The 20,298-nt window shown below is 48.4% G+C and overlaps 1 protein-coding gene across 1 annotated transcript in view; it reads right to left on the reverse strand.

Annotated features, from left to right (window-relative positions):
- LOC130882424 (cytochrome c oxidase assembly factor 8) overlaps positions 1-20,298 on the reverse strand; it is a 24,362-nt gene continuing 4,064 nt past the window's right edge. The window contains exons 2-5 of the mRNA XM_057782461.1: positions 14,404-14,601; positions 12,477-12,540; positions 5,092-5,182; positions 1-2,534 (exon numbers count right to left, since the gene is read on the reverse strand). Coding sequence (XP_057638444.1) covers positions 2,429-2,534; positions 5,092-5,182; positions 12,477-12,540; positions 14,404-14,601 — 459 coding nt within the window. The 3' untranslated portion in view covers positions 1-2,428. The remainder of the gene's footprint in view (positions 2,535-5,091; positions 5,183-12,476; positions 12,541-14,403; positions 14,602-20,298) is intronic.

Genomic DNA, 20,298 nt, shown 5'->3' on the forward strand with positions numbered 1-20,298 from the left:
ATTTGCAAGTATTTGTAATCTCAGGAGGCAGAGGCAAAAGACTCTTTGTGAGTTATGGGCCAGCCTGGTCTATAACACCAGTTCCAGGACAGCCAGGGCAGTCACACAGAGAAACCCTGTCTCGGGAAGAAAAGGAAAAACAAAAGCATAGCGTTTCTTATCACAATACTGGGAGCTCTCACTGGGGTCAAGGTGAAGTTCTGACACATGGGACGGCAGACAGGCTTCTGAGACAGACCTCACACAGGACGGTCCTGCTAACCCCGGAGCACTGTCACAGGCCCACAACAGCACAGTCTCAGGGGACCACAGGGGCAGACTAGAAGACTCCCACAGTCCCTGATCCACAGTCCCTGGGCTGCTTCTCTGCTGACAACTTTCCTCACAAAGCCAGCCAGGCCTTGGCCTGAGGAAGAGCGCGCGTTTGTGTCTGCTCCGCTCCTGTGCCCCTCCTCTCACACAGCTGTGAGAACACCTGATACAAACAACTTTGGTGAGAAAAGATTTATTCTGGCTCAGGCTTTCAGAGGGTTCACACCATGTGGGGGAGGACAGGGCACTGCAGGGAAGTGTACACCATGTGACCAGAAAGCAGAGTGAGACCAGAGTGACTGTCATACACAACACCCCTCCAAGGATCCATCCTCAGTGACCTACTTCCGGCCTCATCTTCCAAAGATTCCAGAACCTCCCAAAATAGTGCCAGCAGCTGGGGACCAAGGAGCTGCTCACTGCTCTAAGGTCAACCCTCAGATCAAGGCCCTGAGAGACGTCTTCATACCAACCTTGGTCCTCTGTGAAAGTGGCTGTTTCTAAGCTTTGTGCCTAATGTCACCAAAAGGTCCACCCCAGAGGTAAGAGGCCAGGCAGAGAGGCCATCTGCCGGCCCTGGTAAGAGATAAGCTTAGACTTCCTGTCTGGATCATGGGAAGACACTCTTCAAAGACAGCAGCATCCTCAGTCCGGTGCACTGGTGGAAGAGGAGAGCAGCTCCTGAAAACTGTCCTTTGACCACACACACACACACACACACACACGCACACACACGCGCACACACACACGCACACACGTGCACACGCACACACACGCACGCACACACACGCACAAAATAGAGAACCACACACACAACTATAAAAAGGAGGAATAGCTTTGGCCTTCAACCTGGGGACCTGGGGAAATGAGTCTCAAGTCCCTGTCCCCTTTTGCTGAGACTGTGATTGTAGTCACCATAACCAGGTGAAGACCTGTTAAGGCCCTGCCCATCTACATGAAGCCAGCAGCTTCTCCAGAGGTGGCTGTTGACATGATACTAAGGCAAGTGGTGTAGTCCCTGGCCTTCAGCAGTAGGGACCGTTTCCAAAGGTCCCTGTCTCTAATGCTACCTGCCCCAACTGACTAAAGCTTGCTTTATTTTCTCTTCCCTGAAACAAGAAGCTTGGTTCTCGGACCCCTGAGGACAACGCTGTCCTCACTGGACTAGTCACTGAGCCACCAACTGAAGGGCAGAGCCCTCCTGTTCAACAGTGGCGATGTCCCTGTCCCAGGGTGACAGTTCCGGGACAGATGATCAGAGCACTGTGATGAGGGATCCGCACAGGTTTGGCAGGGCCCGTCAGTAACAGCACACAGGGCGACAACATGTGCTTCTTGCTGCTGGCAAACTTCTGGAGACACCGAGGCAGAGGAGGAAAGGAAACAGTCTCACAGTTCCAGAGGCCTCAGCTCAGGCCCCTCGGCCCCATTGCCTTTGTGCTGCTGGAGAGGTACCATCTGTGGCGGCAGAAGGAGGCTGCTTACTTTGTGGCAGCCCAGAAGCAGAGAGAGAAAGGGGCTGGACTCCTCCTAGCCCCTCTGAGAGAATGCCCTTTGAGAACTACCTCCATAGGCTCCAACAGGTTCCCCCGCCTCCCCATACTGCCAGCGGCTGGAACTAAGTCTTCAGCATCTGAGCCTTTGGGAGACACTCAACAGGAGAGGCCACACCAGTCCACAGTCACCACACACGTCTCCATGTTCTAACCACGGTGATGGTGGCTGCTGAGGGGTCACCTCACCGTAAAATGATGCTATCACTCTGTGGTCACCAGTCTTCCCACGAAGACGCCGCATCTGCTTGTGTCTGACGTTACTGTGTCAGGGCTTGGATCGGCGGCTCCCAGGACCACCACAGCAGCTGAAGATCACCCCAACCTGCAGTGCTCTAAGCGTTTCAGTGAAGCTTTATTCATGTTTTGACACTGCGTATTCTGAATCGGTACAAGTCAGGACACAGACAATAAACACACAGCATACCAACAAGAACAAGCCAGCTGGGGATGCAGCCAGCAAAGGCCTGCACATGGGTCAAGTGTGAGACTTGTGCTCCCACACGGCTTCCACAGCCGTTATAAATGGAGCCTGGATGCTGGGGTCAGGTCCAGGTAGGCTCCTAAGTGCTCATCTTCTTTGGCTTCTGTCTCAGCTTGTTCCATATCTTCTCCAGGGCCACTTTCCCCATGAAGAACGTGATGGCAAAATTACGCTTGTACCAGTCTCTACAGAGAAAGAGAGGTGCTCCAGTCAACTCAGGGACAGCAGCTACCTGACTCCCCACCTCCACACACACATCGAGCCAGTTTCCCTGTGTATGGAGGGCTCTAATCTTCCTCTGGCCTGTACTAAAGCATTCATAAGATCCTCTCTGAATCCAGCAACATTTAAGAGAGACACTGCAGAGAGATCAGTAACCATGGAACACAATCTGGGAGGCTTCCTAGGGACCAGAGGGGTGTCCTGCCTTGGTCTAATTTGTATGAAGAGTATACAGGCCCAGTGCTCCCCAGTAGGAAGTTAACTGGTCACAAGCTCTAAATCCCCTTTTCTGGTGACAGGTCTCTCATCCTCATACAAACCATGGTGGAATCTGTAAAGAAAAATGCTGCCTCCAGGTCACTTGATAGCCGCCTGCCACTGGTGAAATCTGGAGAACCCACTGCACAGGAGAAAGGCTCATCTCGGCCCTGGTGCAAGACCCTGGCAGCCAAAGACACCAGAACCAGGCATTCCAGGCCCCTGAGCTATTGAACCACTTCTGCTAGTGCTGGGTTTACTGAGCCCTTGTATGTCAGTAAAGAAGTCAAGAGAGGAGGCAGAGCCCCTAGGGAATGACAGCACAAGTCACACAGGGCAAGTCCCCAGACTCCACCTACACGAGGCAGGGCTCCACTGACAGAAGTACCCCGAGTAAGGAAGAAGAGCTTGAGAGAGCAAGAGGGCGGCCAACCAGTCTCAGGCCACATTGATCTGACCCAGCTATGCAGGGGAAAAGCTAGCAAAGCCTCCTGTTTCTGTGCCCATCAGCCTCCTGAGAGCACTGTGCACACAGGGCCTGTAGGGGGCAGCCGGGCTCTGTGAGCACAGGCTCCTGTGAGTGACTAGGTCAGGGCAATGCACAACAGACGTGGACGCTGATGCTCCTCGCTGCCACTGCCCCCCATCTTCTCTCGAGGTCTTGCTACTCTGTCCACGTCCAGTCCCGTCATGGCTACATTTTAAAGCAAATCTAAAGTTGTACCTTAGCTTTTACCAGATATAACCAAAAGCTTTGATGACTATTTAAAAATCAGATTTATCAGGCTAAGCATGGTGGCCCCCACCTTTAATCTCAACTCTTGAAAAGAAGCAGAGGCAGGCAGACAGAGTTTGAGTCTAGCATGGTCTACATACTGAGTGAGACCCTTTCTCAAAATATCAAACCAACCAACCAAACAATAGCAATAATAAAAAAGAGTCAAACACGGTGATGTCTGCCTATAATTCTATTACTCCCATGGTAGAGGCCTGGTTTACAAAGCAAGTCTCAAGCCTAAATATGAGACCTTGTCTCAGCCCAAATTAAGTAAATAAATAAAACAGGAAAAAAAGTCACAACTCTGACAGGATGATAACTACCTCATGGATACAACCACCCCATCTTTAGACACTCTGTCCAAATATCTCAGGACTGAACACTCTGTGGAATGCCCAATATTGTGAACGGAGCCGGCATCTTCAGGCTATCATTTCAAAGGTCTTCAGTGCCCCTCCCCAGTTATACACTCCTTTGCCCAAGAACTGGTACTTGGATGAAGTCCAACCACACTAGGACCCTGTCTCTCATGAAACTCCCTGCAGGCGTGGACTGCACATCCTCCTGCAGCACCCTGGGTTGCCCCCTGCAGGGGGTGTGGACTGCACATCCTCCTGCAGCACACTGGGTTGCCCCCTGCAGGCATGGACTGCACATCCTCCTGCAGCACACTGGGGTGCCCCCTGCAGGCGTGGACTACACATCCTCCTGCAGCACACTGGGTTGCCCCCTGCAGGCGTGGACTCACATCCTCCTGCAGCACACTGGGTTGCCCCCTACAGGGGGTGTGGACTGCACATCCTCCTGCAGCACACTGGGTTGCCCCCTGCAGGTGTGGACTGCACATCCTCCTGCAGCACACTGGGTTGCCCCCTGCAGGGGGCGTGGACATATGGGGCGCAGGTGTGTCATCGTGATTTGTCATCACTCCATCCTCACAGCTTTCTTTGCCCAGTGATTTCAGCAGTCAGGGATGACAAGTGCCTAGATCTCTGTGTGCTACTAGGAAAACAGTAACTCATCACCATCTCTGAATGTCCTTTTGTGTGGTTACCCTTACATACTATGCACACAGAGCAGGGAAGCTGACATTCTTTACATTTTTCCACATGTAGCCTTACATAGCCAAAAGAGACCCATGAGCTTTTGTGAGTACTAGCATGTCCTTACTGGTCTCTGCATAGCTCTCCTGTGGCCTTTGACCTCTGCTGACCTCCTTGTTTCCACACAGGCAACATCCTGACTGACCCCACACCTCCAGGGAAAGACTAGGGAAGTCTTCAGACTCTACTTGTTGACCCAAGGCCTGGGGCACCATGAGTGCCGCACACGCAGGGAGGCTGACAAGTTTAACTAAAATGGCAAAAATAAGAAAATTATGCAACCACCGCCACTTTTGAAAACATCAAAGCTTTAAACTGAGGTCAGAAAATAACCAGATGTGGCTGTGCTACAGAAACTGTCAGGACGACGCAGACACTCACCGGTTGTAACGCATGTGCTTCTGGAAATTCTTACTTAGAAACTCCTTATAAAAGTCAGCCATTTCCTCTGCGTCCAGTGCTGTTCTTTGGCCTGGAAGTAAATTACAATTTAACATAAGACTTGAAGAGATGCTGCCTGTGGTGGGTGCACATTTATAAGCCCAGGTGTAGAAGTTTGGGGGCAGCCTTGGTTACCGGAGATCCTGTCTCAAAAGTCCAAACACCAGGGACCTGTGACATGACTTGTGGAAAAGGCACTTGCTGCCAACTCTGAAGACCTAAGCTGGATTCCTGGGACCCCGAAGGTAGAGGAGAAAATGGACCCCCATTAATTGTCCTCTAGCCTCACATGGATGCTACAGTACACGTACCAACCACCCCCCCACACCCACACATAAAAAGTAAAAGCTTTTATTTAAAGATTCTATTTTACTTTTTAAGTTATTTATATATGCGTGTGCCCTATAGGTCTGTGCACAGTGGGTAGGTAGAGTTCATGTACAGGCCTGTAGGTGTCTGATGCCCTGGGCTAGGGTCACAGGCAGCTGTGAGCCATGTGACAAGGCTGCTGGGAACCAAACTGGGTCCTCTATTAGAACAGTAAGAGCATAACCACTGAGTCACTGCCCCAGTTACTACTTTCTATGTTTCTTTTATGTGTCTGGATGTTTTGCCTGCATTGGACATTCGCGCATCACTTATATGCCTGGTGTCTACAGAGACCCCGGAAGTAGAGTTACAGCTGGTTGTGAGCCACCATGTGGGTGCTGGGATGGAGTCCAGGTCTTCCATGAGAGCAGCCGGTGCTCTTAACTGCTGAGTCATTTCTCCAGCCCAGCTTTTGTTGCTCTTGTTTTGTTTTATAATGTTAAAAACGGAAGACAGAAAAGAAAAAGCAAGACTGGGATTATGGTTCAGCTGGTAGAGTGTTTGCCTTGGGTTTGAGTCCCAGAGTCCCAGAAACCAGGGAAGGAAGCAGAGGATCATAAAACCAAGGTCATTCTAGATCAAAAACAAAACAAAACAAAAAACCAAAATGAAGGCCGAAGGCCAGGCGGTAGTAGCACACATCTTTAATCCCAGCACTTGGGAGGCAGAGGCAGGCAGATCTCTATGAGTTCAAGGCCAGACTCCAAAGTTACTGAGAAACCCTATATATTAAGGCCAACCAGTAGTGGTGTACACCTTTAATCCCAGCACTCAGGAGACAGATGTAGGCAACGGTGTGTGTGCTGTGCATCCCTGCTGATGTGCAGAGCAAGAGTCAAGCCCTTGCAGGCTCAGCTGTGCTGTCCACTGCTAACCACACAGTACTTTATTCACATGTGCTTGTTCCTGCTGTCCCCTCACCTAAAGAACACCCCTCCCATACACACCGATGCCTGTATCGTGTAGTAAATCTGCACATCAGCAGGGATGCACACATGTACACTGACAGGTGCCCACTCTACTCCCTAATTCCCTGCTAGCTTTCTCCGAGGGTCCACACATTAGAAGTGCAGTGTGAATCTACCAACCCACCTGCATGCTGACCCTGCTCTGTTGGCTTGTCAGCTCCCAAGGGCAGCACTGAGGTTCTCTGCTCCACCCACCCCACCCCAGAAGCCAGCTGCATGCCTCTGGGAAGATGAATCTACTCAAGTGAACGGGGGTACCTGCCACCTGCCAAATTAGGGACACCAAAGGTTCCAGGGAAGGTGACGCATATAAGCTGGTCTCAAAGGACACAGACAGGTGGGAGAAGTAGGACCAGACCGGAGGACAGCAGGATGGAGAGAGCCCAGTGCAGAGATGCTTTCGGGGTGGCAGATCTTAGCTGATCTTTAGGTGTTGTGGGAGGTCCTTCCGCTCCTCCAGCCAATAGCTGCTGAGATACCAGCCCATTAGGGCGTGGTCTCTCTCCCTTTAAAAAAGCGGCCACTTCCCTCCTCGCTCTCTCTTCCTGCTCCGCTCCTGGCCACTAGACTCCCTTCCTGATTGTGCAGAGGGCTGTTGTCTGGGACGGTGATCTGTAAGTTTTTCCCCCTTTAAATAAATAACCATTCTATTAATCATAATTCCAAACTGGTGTGAGAAGGATCCTTAGGGAAGGATCCCTTGCCTCCAGCAGCATCTCCGGGCCTTTCATAGCGAGAGGGACTGTCAAAACAGAAAAGTTGTTCCCCTGGCAACAGCAGCACAAGCTGTTCCACTGGAGGGACAGGTTCTCCCATTGTCCACATAGACGTGAACTGTGTCCTCCCTTCACCTATTTCCTTGTCTCGAGCAAACCATCACCCCAGCACAGCCTCACAGAGAGCTGAGAGGGGACTGTAGGTGGGCTTGTCATTGCTGCACTCAGTGGAGGGTGGAGGCAGGCAGAGCTGCCCACACCTGATGCTTCCCCAGGGGCTCAGACAGGGTCACCTTATCCCAACACCTCGGTCAATGATCAGACAGCAGGAACCCCATCAATGCTTGCCAAGTCATCCTTGCTCTACCCCTGTCATCTCTGCCTCTTGTTACTGAACATAAAACAAACTGGAGCAGGGAAAAGGGTAAAGAGAGGGCTGGGGCACAGAAAGGGAAGAAGAGGAAAGGAGCAATATCGGAGGATGGAGAGGGAAAACTCAATTCATTACATCACTACTGAAAACGTGTGGGTGTCTCACAAATGCCATCTGACAAAGTGGATCTGTCTCCATGGCTCCCTCTTTTCTGGATGCACAAACACCTGTGCAGTCAAAGAAACGGGAGGTGGCGGGGGGGGGGGATGGGGGGTGGCTCTTTCCAGATTGCTTCCTGTTCTTGATGTCAGTCGGTGAATTTCCCACAGGGCAGCAGAACTTGCAGACCAGCCAGGCAGCAGGTGGCCAGCCGCTCTGCCTAGTCTGCAATCACCCAGCATCCAGACATCCCCACTTTGCAATTAAAGAAAACCTGAAAGGAAGACGTGCTGGACTCACTGCCCCACAAGGACTTCTTAGAGATAGTCATGGCTACTGCTTTCTTCTTTGCATGTCATAATGGGTACAGCAGGTAGATCCTTCTAGAAAAGGCTAGGGACTTCAGGCTGTCACCAGCCACAGACTGCTGCCTTGCTGCTTGAGACACACTGTTGGTTTACAGTGAGCAGCTTCCTGTCCACACACTGGTCACGTGTCCGTAGGTATCTTAGGAAGGCTTCCTCTCCACACACTGGGCACGTGTCCGCAGGTATCTTAGGAAGACCCGTGTCATCCTAGCTACAAACACCACCCATCTGCCATTTATGGTGAACTGTGTGTGTTTCCTGGACACTGACATTGTTTGGCCCCTCTGGGCCACTTCCATCACGTTCCCATGGCAGCAGCTAGGCTCATTCAATACAACCCCATCTCTGTCTGCTGAGCCAAGGCCCAGCAGGACTGGAATCTGGCCTGGGGGTTACCATCACTGGACAGAGGAATAAACAAGGAGGCAGAGGGCCAGAGTACACCAAGCTAGAGAAGGGCAAGACTGCAGGAGAGGAATTTTAGGAAGGAGTCCTAGGGTGGCTTTGCCCCCACTGCCTAAGTACAGCCCATACCCAGGTCCTCAGCACCCACTGAGCCTGCCGAACCAGCGCCTGCTGCTAGTCCCCTCACAGGCACCCCAGCATTCAGACACTTGCAGTCCTGTGCTGCTGATGTTTGGGCCTGGAATGCCTCCTGTGCCCTAAGATGCAGATGGTATAAACTTTAGGATGTGGAGATGAACAGGAGGCCCCCAGGTCACTTCATGGGTGCTTTCAAAGGGGACTCTGGAATTTAGGTCCCATCCATATACAAAACTGGGTTGGGGGGGGCTGGAGAGATGGCTCAGCAGTTAAGAACACTGACTACTCTTCCAGAGGTCTTGAGTTCAATTCCAAGCAACCACATGGTGGCTCACAACCATCTGTAATGAGATCTGGTGCCCTCTTCTCGCCTGCAGGGATACATGCAGGCAGAATGCTGTTTACATAATAAATAAATATTTAAAAACTGGGTTTTTTCTTAACATATACAATTTATTTTTATATCCTTGGTGTTTGCCTGCATGTCTGTCTGTGTGAGGATGTCAGAACCCCTAGAACTGGAGTCACAGACAGTTGTGAGCTGTCATGTAGGTGCTGGGAATCAAACCCAGGTTCAATCTCTGGAAGAGCAGCCAGTGCTCTTAACCACTGAACCATGATTCTGTTGTTCTTCAGCCCCTGGTGCTGGAGAATTGTCTGTGTTCTGTCAATCATGTTCTAAATAAATGCTGATTGGCTGATAGCCAGGTAGGAAATATAGGCGGGAAGACCAGACAGGAAATAGAGGTGGGGAATAAGAACAGAGTATTCTATGAAGGAGGAAGCCCATTCCTCTCAATTCTGCCCATATCACCGAAGAAGCAGGATGTGACCTGAAAAAGGTACTGAGCCATGTGGCTAACATAGATAAGAATAATGGGTTAATATAAGTTACAAGACTTAATGAGAAGACTGAGCTAATGGGCCAATCACTTTATCGTTAATATAGAATCTCTGTGTGATCTTCTTTGGGGCTAAGCGGCTGTGGGAACTGGGCAGGACAGAAACCCTGACAAGCAGGCCCTTAAGTTACAAGCCCCATGATTTTTTGTTGTCGTTTGTTTTTTAAAACAAGGTTTCACTGTGCAGTCCTGGCTGTCCTGAAACTCACTTTGCAGACCAGGCTGGTCTTAAACTCACAGAGATCTGCCTGCCTCTGCCTCCCGAGTGCTGAGGTTAGAGGCGTGCGCCACCATCGTCTGGCTCAGCTTGACCTTCTACCACTAGAAATGCCAGATTTAACTCAGAAGTCTATCAGTAACTGATACCTAATAATTAAAAAAAAAATTTGGAATGTGTATTCTAAGAGGAATAAATCTAAATTTTTCTTTTACATCAAAAGCAATTTGTTTTTCCAATATAACTTACTAGACAAATGTCCTTTGAAGCCCCATATGGTAAGCACTTCTCAGCACATGTGTGTTCTGGACAACTGAGCCATCTTGCCTACTGTGCACCCCTCCCCCATGCAACTGGTCACTGTGTAGCCTACAGAACAAGATGTTTCTGAGCATGTACACATTAGAGAGCAGCTGCAGACGGGAAACTCCCCAGAGCTCATGCTCATGCTCAGCAGTTTCCAGTAACACCTTATTAACCATGCTGCTCCCACCCAACTGGGATTATCCATCTTCCACATGATGCTCTGAATACTGCCAGAGCGGTGACTCTGCACTGTCCCTCTCCAGACAGTCTGTCCTTTTTCATTGCCAAATTAATTATAAATGTTACTTAAGGCCAGTCTTTCAGTACATAGCAGAGTCACTAATAAGACTGCCATGTTCAGAGAAGTCAAAACAACTCTCCTATTAGAAAAATGGCCAGTCTCTAATGCAATACCACAGCATGAGCTGTGCTGATCTGGTGCAGCACGGATACCCCTTTACCATATGTGTGAGAATGTGTGTGTTTCTCTCTCACACGCACACACACACACACATGCGCGCGCACACACAAGCAGCTAGCAGAGGCTGAACTGAGAACTGCTGATCAGCGAGGCCTTCGGGTCTGACAGCCATGGGCAGACTCTCGCTCCTATCTTACTCTATGGTCGCAGGCTGGGTACTCACCCAGTTAAGCCTCAGACTCATCACACAGGATTTGGTCTTTGGGGCTGATATGTGTGTGTGTATGTATGTATATGTGTGTGTGTGTATGTATATGTATGTATGTATGCATGTATGTATGCATGTATGTATGTATAAGGAACTCAGCAGAATGCCTGGCACTCAGTCAGGACCAAACTGACCCCACCGTTCATTCCCACACTCACTGTTAGGGTACAGTACCCCTTCCTGTTGCTGATCTGGTAAGACACTGGTTGTCTGCACAGAGAATAGAGGGGGACTAGCATCCAGACTGCTACCCCTTGGTCTTTCTCTGAGGAAACAGGACAGGCTAGGGATCAGTAGAGAATGATGGTACTTTTAACCCAATGACAGACCCAGCTTTGGAGGTTAATGGCTCAGGACTGCCCATGAGAATATTTTGACAGCAGGCATTTGCTTAACAAACAGCTGGAATTTTAGTAAGGCCTGACCTCAACACTAAGAGAAAATGGCCACGGCTATTTTGAGCAAAAGAAATGGCCATCCAGGTAGTGGGGAAGCTGGGACTGAAAGGCTACCATGAATTCAAGGCCAGTCCCAGCTACATATTTTTTGGAACTTTAAGTCTCAAAAAAATCAAAAACCAAACAAACAAATAAAAAACAAGCAAACCCAGCAGCCTGTGGTCTGTTTCCCCGCCCCAGGAATGTGAGGCAGGGAGCTGCTCTGTGGCCAGAGTCCAGAAGCCTATGGCGAGGACTGGACGTGATGGCCACACCTTTAATCCAGCACGTCAGATCTCTGAGTACAAGGCTAGCCAGGGCTACATAGCGAGATACAGTCTCAACAACAACAAAAACCCAAAGTACCAGGTATGCATTTTAGGTAGAACAGTCTAGCTATGGTGCAAAGAATTCATTTAAAGCAGGGTTTGACAAAGGACATTCAGAGGTCAATTCTATTTTTTGTAAATTAACCCAAACTTTCTGTGTAAGCTTCACAGCAGGCTGAACAGTGCCGACAGATACCCAGGCAACCAGCCTCTGACTTAAAGATGGGGCCAGGTATGGTAGTGCACACCTTTAATCCAGCTCAGGAGGCAGACACAGGAAGACCTCTGTGAGTTCAAGGCCACCCTGGTCTACAGAGCAAGTTCCAGGACAGCCTTCATAGTAAGACCCTGCGTCAAAAAATAAAACAAAACAGAGAAGCTACAGTGGATAGAGAAGTAACAGGGGCCTGAACTTTAACAGTGGTTACAACACAAGAAAGCAGAAGTGATGGGAAACACACAGTTCAGTTGCCTGATTTAGAGAGGAAGGCCAACAGACAGCTCTCTGCTTTCTGGCTTGAGAACTGACTCACTCAGGAACCTAGAAGACCTGGGAAGGCAGGAGGTTTGGGAGATTACAGAGGCCTCATGACCTTAGCTTGAAGTCACTCATCAGAAGGACAAAAGGCTGTGCAGTCCAATGCCCGAGTGCTTACCTACAATGCTCAGAGCCCTGGATTCTATTCCCAGGGAAAGCAAAGGAAAAAGGAAGACCTAAACTCTGAGAGGCTGTGACTTCATCTAAAGGAGAAAGAGAGAAGAGGGAGCCTGCAGCTTGTAGGAACCATGATGGTATACACACACACACACACACACACACACACACACACAGGAAAAGAGGTCTCCACAGGTGAGTGAGACAGCAAGGGAAGGCAGAGGCTGTGTGCCCCTCCACTTCCTTCCCTCAACAGCCCATCTTTTGACATTAACACAGAACAATCATACTAACCTGACTTGGTTTGCAGGCCTGAGCCTTTAGCTTGAAGTCTTGAATAAATGAATTCTTCTTTTTCCTGAAAGACAACAATCAGAACCCTCTTAGCAGGTGTTTAGTACAGGTCTATACTCCTCAAACTTGGGGAGTGGAGACAGGAGGATTGGGTGGTTAAGGCCATCCTCAGCTACAAGTATGAGCCCACCATGCCTACATGAGACCCTGTCTTGAAAAATCAAAATTAAAAAAAAATTAAAACAAACAACTCTCTTCTTAGCAGGAGTGGTGGTGCACAATCCAGCCACTCAGGAGGCCTAGACACCCTGGGCAACTTTAACATGACTACATCTCAAGGTAAAAATTAACACGGGAAGGAATTGTAGCTCACTAATAAAGCATCTGCCCAGTACAAGGCCCTAGGTTTAATCCCCAGTACCAAAAACAAAAGGAGAAAGAATGGTCTTCTCTAGCTTCTTCCTCTCTCGGCTAAGAGCACAGTGCAGAGAAATTTGGAGGTTTCCTGAGAAACATCACACCTCAAAGCCTGCTTTTTAAAAAGATTATCTTAAACGCTGGGCGGTGGTGGCGCACGCCTTTAATCCCAGCACTCAGGAGGCAGAGGCAGGCGGATCTCTGTGAGTTTGAGGCCACCCTGGTCTACAAGAGCTAGTTCCAGGACAGGCTCCAAAGCTACAGAGAAACCCTGTCTCGAAAAACCAAAAAAAAAAAAAAAGATTATCTTATGTGTGTCTGTGTACAGCATGCATGTACAGTGACTGAGGAGGCCAGAAGAGGGCACTGGATCTCCTGAAACACCTCTCCAGAGGCCACCTGAGCTTGTTTTAAACCATCTCAGTCTGGTTAAAGTTTCATGCTAGGGCTGGGCTGTGGTGGCGAATGCTTTTAATCCCAGAACTCAGGAAGCAGAGGCATGTGGATCTCAGTGAGTTCGAGGCAGCCTGATTTACAGAACAAGTTCCAGGACAGGCTCCAAAGCTACAGAGAGAAACCCTGTTTGAAAAAGAAAAACAACAACAAAACAAAACAAAAGTGTTGAGCTTGGCATAGGAAACTTTTCACATAACCCAGGATGGATTCAAACTTGCCAAGTGGTAGACACTGGTCTTGTATTCCCGATCCAGAGTGCTGGGATAACAGCTTGAAAAACGACTCAAAAACAGGATAGTCAATGGATTTGGGAAGTTGTATCCACAGAATACAGCAGAGACTTTGTTTATATTTTGTTTTCCAATAGGATATTTACACTCACTTCTCATGTGGATTGAGTAAGTCAGTAAGAATCTTGAGGTCTCTTGCTGGGTGGTGGCACACGCCTTTAATCAGCACTTGGGAGGCAGAGGCAGGAGGATCTCCGTGAGTTCGAGGACAGCCTGGTCTACAGAGTGAGTTCCAAGACAGCCAGGCCTACAAGATGAAACCCTGTCTTAAAAACAAAGGAACAAAAAAACTGAACTATGATAAGTGACAACCTATGACAATTATTTCTCATAAACAGGAACACCACTGAGGACGGGAACTAGTCCTGGCCCCAGTCCTGGTCCCCTGCTACTTCTCTTCCTAGGAAGCCTCAAACTCTGTGACCTATAACTGACCAAGGCGTCTTCCACACAGTTACACAGTGGCTTAAAACAATCTTTGATCTCCTAAAGACTTTTATGTTATTTATTTTGAGACAGGGTCTCACTATGTATCTCAGGCTAGTCTGGAGCTTACTAAGATGACCAGGCTGCTAGCGATCCCTCTGCCTTTGACTCCCAAGTACTGAGATTAAAGGAATGCAGCACAACACCTGGCTGCTAAAGACACTATTCTATAGATTCACATAAACCCCAACAGAACAGCAACAATGTAAACCCTGAGGATTTAGCGCCCTCAAGTGGTTGAGTGTACTGTGCTTCACTGACGTGAATCCCACCCTTACCTTATTAAAGGTCAAATTCTGGTTCGCCCAGAACTGCTGATTCCATTCTTGTGTTTCTTGTCTCAATTCTCTAAGTCTTTGTTCCAAGGAGGACTCGTTTTCAGGAATATGAAAATGAACTGGACGAAGGTTTGAGTGTTTATCTGGAGGTCCTATCCAATCATGGCAAGACTGTCTTGGAGGGCAGAATCTTGAGACCTTTAATGAAAGACACAGGATTAACATGCAAACGAACCCTCCCCTAGTGTTATAAATTCAACAACCTGCATTTATTCAATGCCCCCATCAGTTTATTCTGCGAAAGACTACAATGTATCTAATACCTTTCCAAACAAAAAGCTATAGTACGAATTTTGTTTGTTTTTTTCCCCCTCTGGTTTCTTCAGACAGAATCTAACTATGTGGCCTAGGCTAGATTCACAATCCTTTTGCCTCAGCATCCCAAGTGCTGGTATTACAGGCAAACACTGCCACACCTGGCTTAATTTAACATTATACTGTTCACCAAACGATGCTAAAAGAGTTCTACATCATGACAGAAGGCCAGGCCTAGTCGGCAGGCCTTTTACTCCAGCTAGGAAGCTGAAGCACGATCACAGCTGGAAGTCAGCCTGGACAACTTAGTACACCCTGCCTCAAAGTGCCAAGTGCAAAGAAAAGGACCGAGAACGTGGCTGCTGGTAAGAGTGTCTTCCTGGCACTCCCGAGGCTCTTGGTTCCATTCCCTGTGTGTGTGTGTGTGTGTGTGTGTGTACACTTTGGACTTCTGAAGATGCTACTAAGGCTGGGTGGTGGTGGCCTACACCTTTAATCCCAGCACTCAGGAGGCAGAAGCACAAAGATCTCTGAGTTTGAGGCCAGCCTGATCTACAGAGTGAGTTCCACAAAGAAATCCTGTCTCAAAAAAAAAAAAAAAAAAAAAGAAAAAGAAAAAATGTTTTAAGGCTGGGTGCGGGGCATACACCCTTAAACGCTCAGGAGGCAGAGGCAGACAGATATGTGAGTCTGAACTACAGAGTGAATTCCAGACTATTCAGGGCTGCATAGTGAGACCTTGTCAGAAAACCAAAAGGCAGCTGGAGAGATGGCTCGGTGACTAAAAGTACTTGCTGCTCTTTCAGATGACCCAGAAAGCTCATGCTGTGGTTCCCAATCATCTGTAACTCTGGACCCTAGCCACTCAAGACACGCACTTTCATTGCACCACAGTCCCAGGCTCCAATGGCTTCCTTTGTACACGTGTGTATACCTGTTAGCGTGCCTGTGTACAGGTGGAGGAGCCATCTCCCCATCCCAGGCCAAACTTATATCGACCACTCACCACATACGGTAGCTTTGGATGAGGTGGCATCAACGCATTCAGATGTTCTAAGTAGCAATCAGAAGTCTGCCAAGTGTCTTCCTCGATTACTTTCCATACCTAATTACTTGAAATGGGACCGCTCACTGAACCTGAAACTCACCAAATGTGCTAACCTGGCTGCCCAGCCAACAAGCGTCACGGATCTGCCTGTCTCCACGGCCCCACCCACCACCAGGATCATAGACGTGAGGGTTTTCACATCTTCCTGCTGGTACGGCACATCTCTCTAGCATTCCAAAAGGCTTACTCCCCCTCCCCTTTCTTTATTCGGGACAGGGTTTCTCTGTAGCTTTGGAGCCTGTCCTGGAACTAGCTCTTGCAGACCAGGCTGGCCTCAAACACACAGAAATCTGCCTGCCTCTGTCTCCCAAGTCCTGGGATTAAAGGTGTGCACCACCACTGCCCGGCTCCCCTTTCTTCATGTTTGTGTGTGTGGTATGTGTATATATGGGTGCACATTTGCGCACTGTGCATGCAGAGGCCCAAGGGTGGCACTGGGTGTCTTCCCTTGCTGCTCTCACCTGAAGCGGGGTCCCTCACTGAACTTGAAGCTCGGCCTCAGCTACTCTGAAGAGCCAGCTTCTTACTCCAGGGATTGTTCTGCTTCCCACATGCTGGGATTACACACAAGCAGTCACACTCATTCAGATTTAAATGGAGTCCAGGATCAGAACTCTGATCCTCAGACTTCTGCAGCGAGCACTCCACCACTGAGCCATCTCCTCAAGCAAGGCTTAACTCCACCACACATGGCAGTTTGGGGTGAGGTAGAACAAAACAGCATGTTCAGATGTCCTAAGTGAGATCCCAAGGCACTAGCTCTGGAGCATCTCTGGGTCTACCCACAAAGGCTCAAAGGCTGGGATTGCAGGCAAGTAGACGGGTCCAGGGTCTTGAGTTCAAACGTCTCAGGAAGCTGAAGATGTAGGCAGGTCAGTGCTAGTGGGAGCAGTACAAAGCTAAGCTTGGCCAGGGGAGACAGGGAAGGCAAAGGACTGGTGAAGTGCTAACCCGGCCACTGCTGCTGAAGACTGCTGGATGCTTCAGGAACCTAGTACAGCCCATACCCTAGAGCCCATGCTGCCCTTCTACTATTGGTGCAAGGGTTTCATTTTGCACTTCCTGCTTACAGCTTCAAACCCTTACTAGGAGCATTTTCACAAGCTAGAAACATGTTCTTTTCTTCTCACAGACTCTGTCCACATCAGGAAATGTGGAAAAGCCCCCCATGTGCACCTTTAACCCAGTACTCAGGAGGTTAGAGGCAAGAATTATTCCAGGCCAGCCCGATCTACACAGCTAGTTTCCAAGCCAGCTAAGGAACTACAGTGAGATACTGTCTCAAAAATAAAGGGCCCCAGCCAGCACTCTCCTGTCGCACACAGCACAGTAAGCCTACAGAGCCGCCAGCAGGGCAGCGGCTTCTCCAGACAGATCTACTGGCGTCAGATCACTCACCTCCACAGAAGAACCTGTGCAAGAAAAGTTCCAGGCATCCAGTTTTGCACAACACTTTGAGAGATTTTTATCTTTGACTATGATGGGTTAACTCCTCTGCTTTTGCTACATGAAAATAGTTGGGTCTTTGTTCACCATGCAGGAGCTATTAGGAAAGAAAGCAAGAAGCTTGGGGGAGGAAAAAACCCTTTTGGAAAAGCAGTCTCCCTTTGTAGAGAGAATAATTACTGTAATTTAAGTTCTTACAGTGTAAGAACATAATGCCTAGCTTCCTGAAACGTGGACAGGAGGGCTGAGCGTGGGAGGGGAGACTCCTCCTGGGCCACGTACCCTGCAGGGAGTCAGACAAGAATCCAACATTTGCCAGAGGCAGTCAGCCTAACAGTTCTTGCCCTCTGTTTCTTACTCCTCCTCCCACAGCCCAAAGCCACAGTGGGAGAAAGGACAACAGAGAGTGTCCACATCTGCCAGAGGCTTCCTGCTTTACAAGGCTCCTCTGAGAGCTCAAAGTCTTCAGTGGATTTAGCACCCCAGTCTCCTACTACATGAAGAAAGGTGCTACGTGAAACCAGCGCACGCCTCAATCCCAGCACTCAGGAGGCAGAAGCAGGTGGATCTCTGTGAGTTCGAGGTCAGCCTGGTCTATAGAGTGAGTTCTAGGACAGGCTCCAAAGCTACATAGAGAAACCCTGTCTCAAAAAAAGCAAAAAACAAACAACAAATGAAAAAATACCAGCAAACCAAATTCAGCCAACACAAAGCCTAGCCCATCAGCTATGCAAAGGTTTAATACTAAAAAAAGCAACAGTCACTGAACCTATCTTGACTGCCATCTGCAAGGGGAAGCAGACATTAGGACCATAGCAGGAGTCTCCTCCTTGGAGTCCTCCAGTCCACTGCTTTCTTACCCGTGTCTTTCCTACCATCTCCAATCCAGGGTCTGCTTCGCAGGTAGGCACTGCGGTGCTTGTCTTGAGGTTACTACTGATATGATAACACACCATGACCAAAATCAACTTGGGTTTATTTCACTCACAGTCCATACAGCAGCTCATTATCAATAGCAGTGAGGGCAGAAACCAGGAACCCGAGACAGAAGCTGATGCAGAGGCCACAGAAGGATGCTGCTCAACCTACTTTCTTACAGAACCCAGGACCACCAGCACAGGAATGGCCACACCTATGGCTGGGCTCTCCCCCATCAATCACTAATTACTTAAGGCTGATCTTAGGGAGGCACTTTCTTAATTGAGGTTCCCTCCTCTCATTTGACCTTAGTTTGTAATAAGGGGACATAAAACTATCCAGCACACTAAGGTGGTTTTCTGCAACTCCCAATTCCTCTTAAAAGTTAGGCACCCTGGAGGTGCTCTCCTCAAGGGGCCCAGTCTCAAGCTACAGATTCAGTAAACTACTTTTTGCAGTGATTCACATTGGGGCGGGGGGTTCAGCCTGTTTTTCCTGCATGGCCATCTACAAACACTGAGGAACACAAATTACTGTATGAAGCCCTGCCTAAGTACTCTGTGCCTCTGGTACCTCAGGGACCCACACCAGGAAACACCAGCCATTACAAACACATGGCTCCATTGATGTTTCAGCAACACATCACAAGGACATGGCTTTCAGAACTGCAGAGGTGGCTTCATCAAGAGCCCCGTCTGTGTCCATGTGCAGTACTTGAGTCCTTTGTTACTTCAAAAAAATATCAAAATGGCCTGTCCTTTGAAAACTCAGGCCAAAGGTCTGGAATGTTTTCCTGGTTTCAGAAAAGTTTAAACCACAATAAACAAACTCCATAATAAGAAAAGGCAGGCTGCTTTGTTTTTGGTTTTGTTTTTTGAGACAGGATTTCTCTGTGGCTTTGGAGCCTGTTCTGAAACTAGTTCTTATAGACCAGGCTGGTCTTGAACTCAGAGATCTGCCTGCCTCACCACTGCCCACATTTCATGAAGTTAAAAGTGACTTTTTTTTTCTTGAGAAAGGATGTCATGTAACCTCAGAATTCTATGTAGCTGAGGCTAGCTTTGAACTGTTTCTCCCACTTCAGCTTCCCGAGTGACAGGATTATGGGCATGATCCACTATGCCTGGCTGACTAACAGTTTTGAGGAATGCTACAGCAGTAGTTGTATATCATGCCAGGAGGCCATGGTTCCAGCAGTGACAACAGGCCTGTTCGTGTACAATTACTCATTTTTTTTTCTAGTGTAAATGATGTAATAGTGTAAATGTCCTATACCTCATTAAACTTTTACCCCTGGACTAGAGAGATGGCTTGGTTATTAAGAGTACTTAGCTGCTCCTTCAGAAGACCCAAGTTCAATTCCCAGTACCCATATGGGGGCTGTGATAGTCTGAATGTAATTGGCCCCCATAATCTCATAGGGTGTAGCACTATTAGGAGGTGAGACTTTGTTGGAATAAGTATTGTCTTGTTGGAAGAAGTGTGTAACTGTGGAGTCAGGCTTTGAGGAACATTGTTGCAGGAGGCTGTTTATTCATTCCGGCTGCCCTGACCTAAATAATCACATAGAAACTATATTATTTGCAATAGCTTAATCATATTTCTAGCTAGTTCTTATATCTTAAATCAATCCATTTCTATTAATCTGTGCATCATGACAAGGCCATGGCTTACTGGCAAGGTTCCACCATCTGTCTCCTCAGGCGGCTACATGGTATCTCACTGACTCTACCTACTCTCTCTCTGTATCTTTTCCAGCCTGGCTATATTCTGTTAAGCCACTGGCCAAAGCACCTTCTTTATTAACCAATGGTATATAGAGGGGAATCCCACAACACCTCCCTTTTCTGCTGAAATAAAAAGGAAGGTTTTAACCTTAGCATAGTAAAATTACATATAACAAAACAGGTATCAAGCAAGAATTACAGTTACCTATTTATATCTACTTTATCTTTTATTGTAACTAAGGAAAACTAAACTATCTATTCTTCAACTCCATCAAAGACGGCAGAAGGATACAATATTACCTAAGTTAACAGGAAGTGCATTGTAAGCAACTTCCAAAACTCTAGAATTGACAGAGACATCTCGCTGCCTGGACAGTCACC

Source organism: Chionomys nivalis, chromosome 10 (genome assembly GCF_950005125.1).
Source record: "Chionomys nivalis chromosome 10, mChiNiv1.1, whole genome shotgun sequence".
Classification (NCBI taxonomy): domain Eukaryota; kingdom Metazoa; phylum Chordata; class Mammalia; order Rodentia; family Cricetidae; genus Chionomys; species Chionomys nivalis.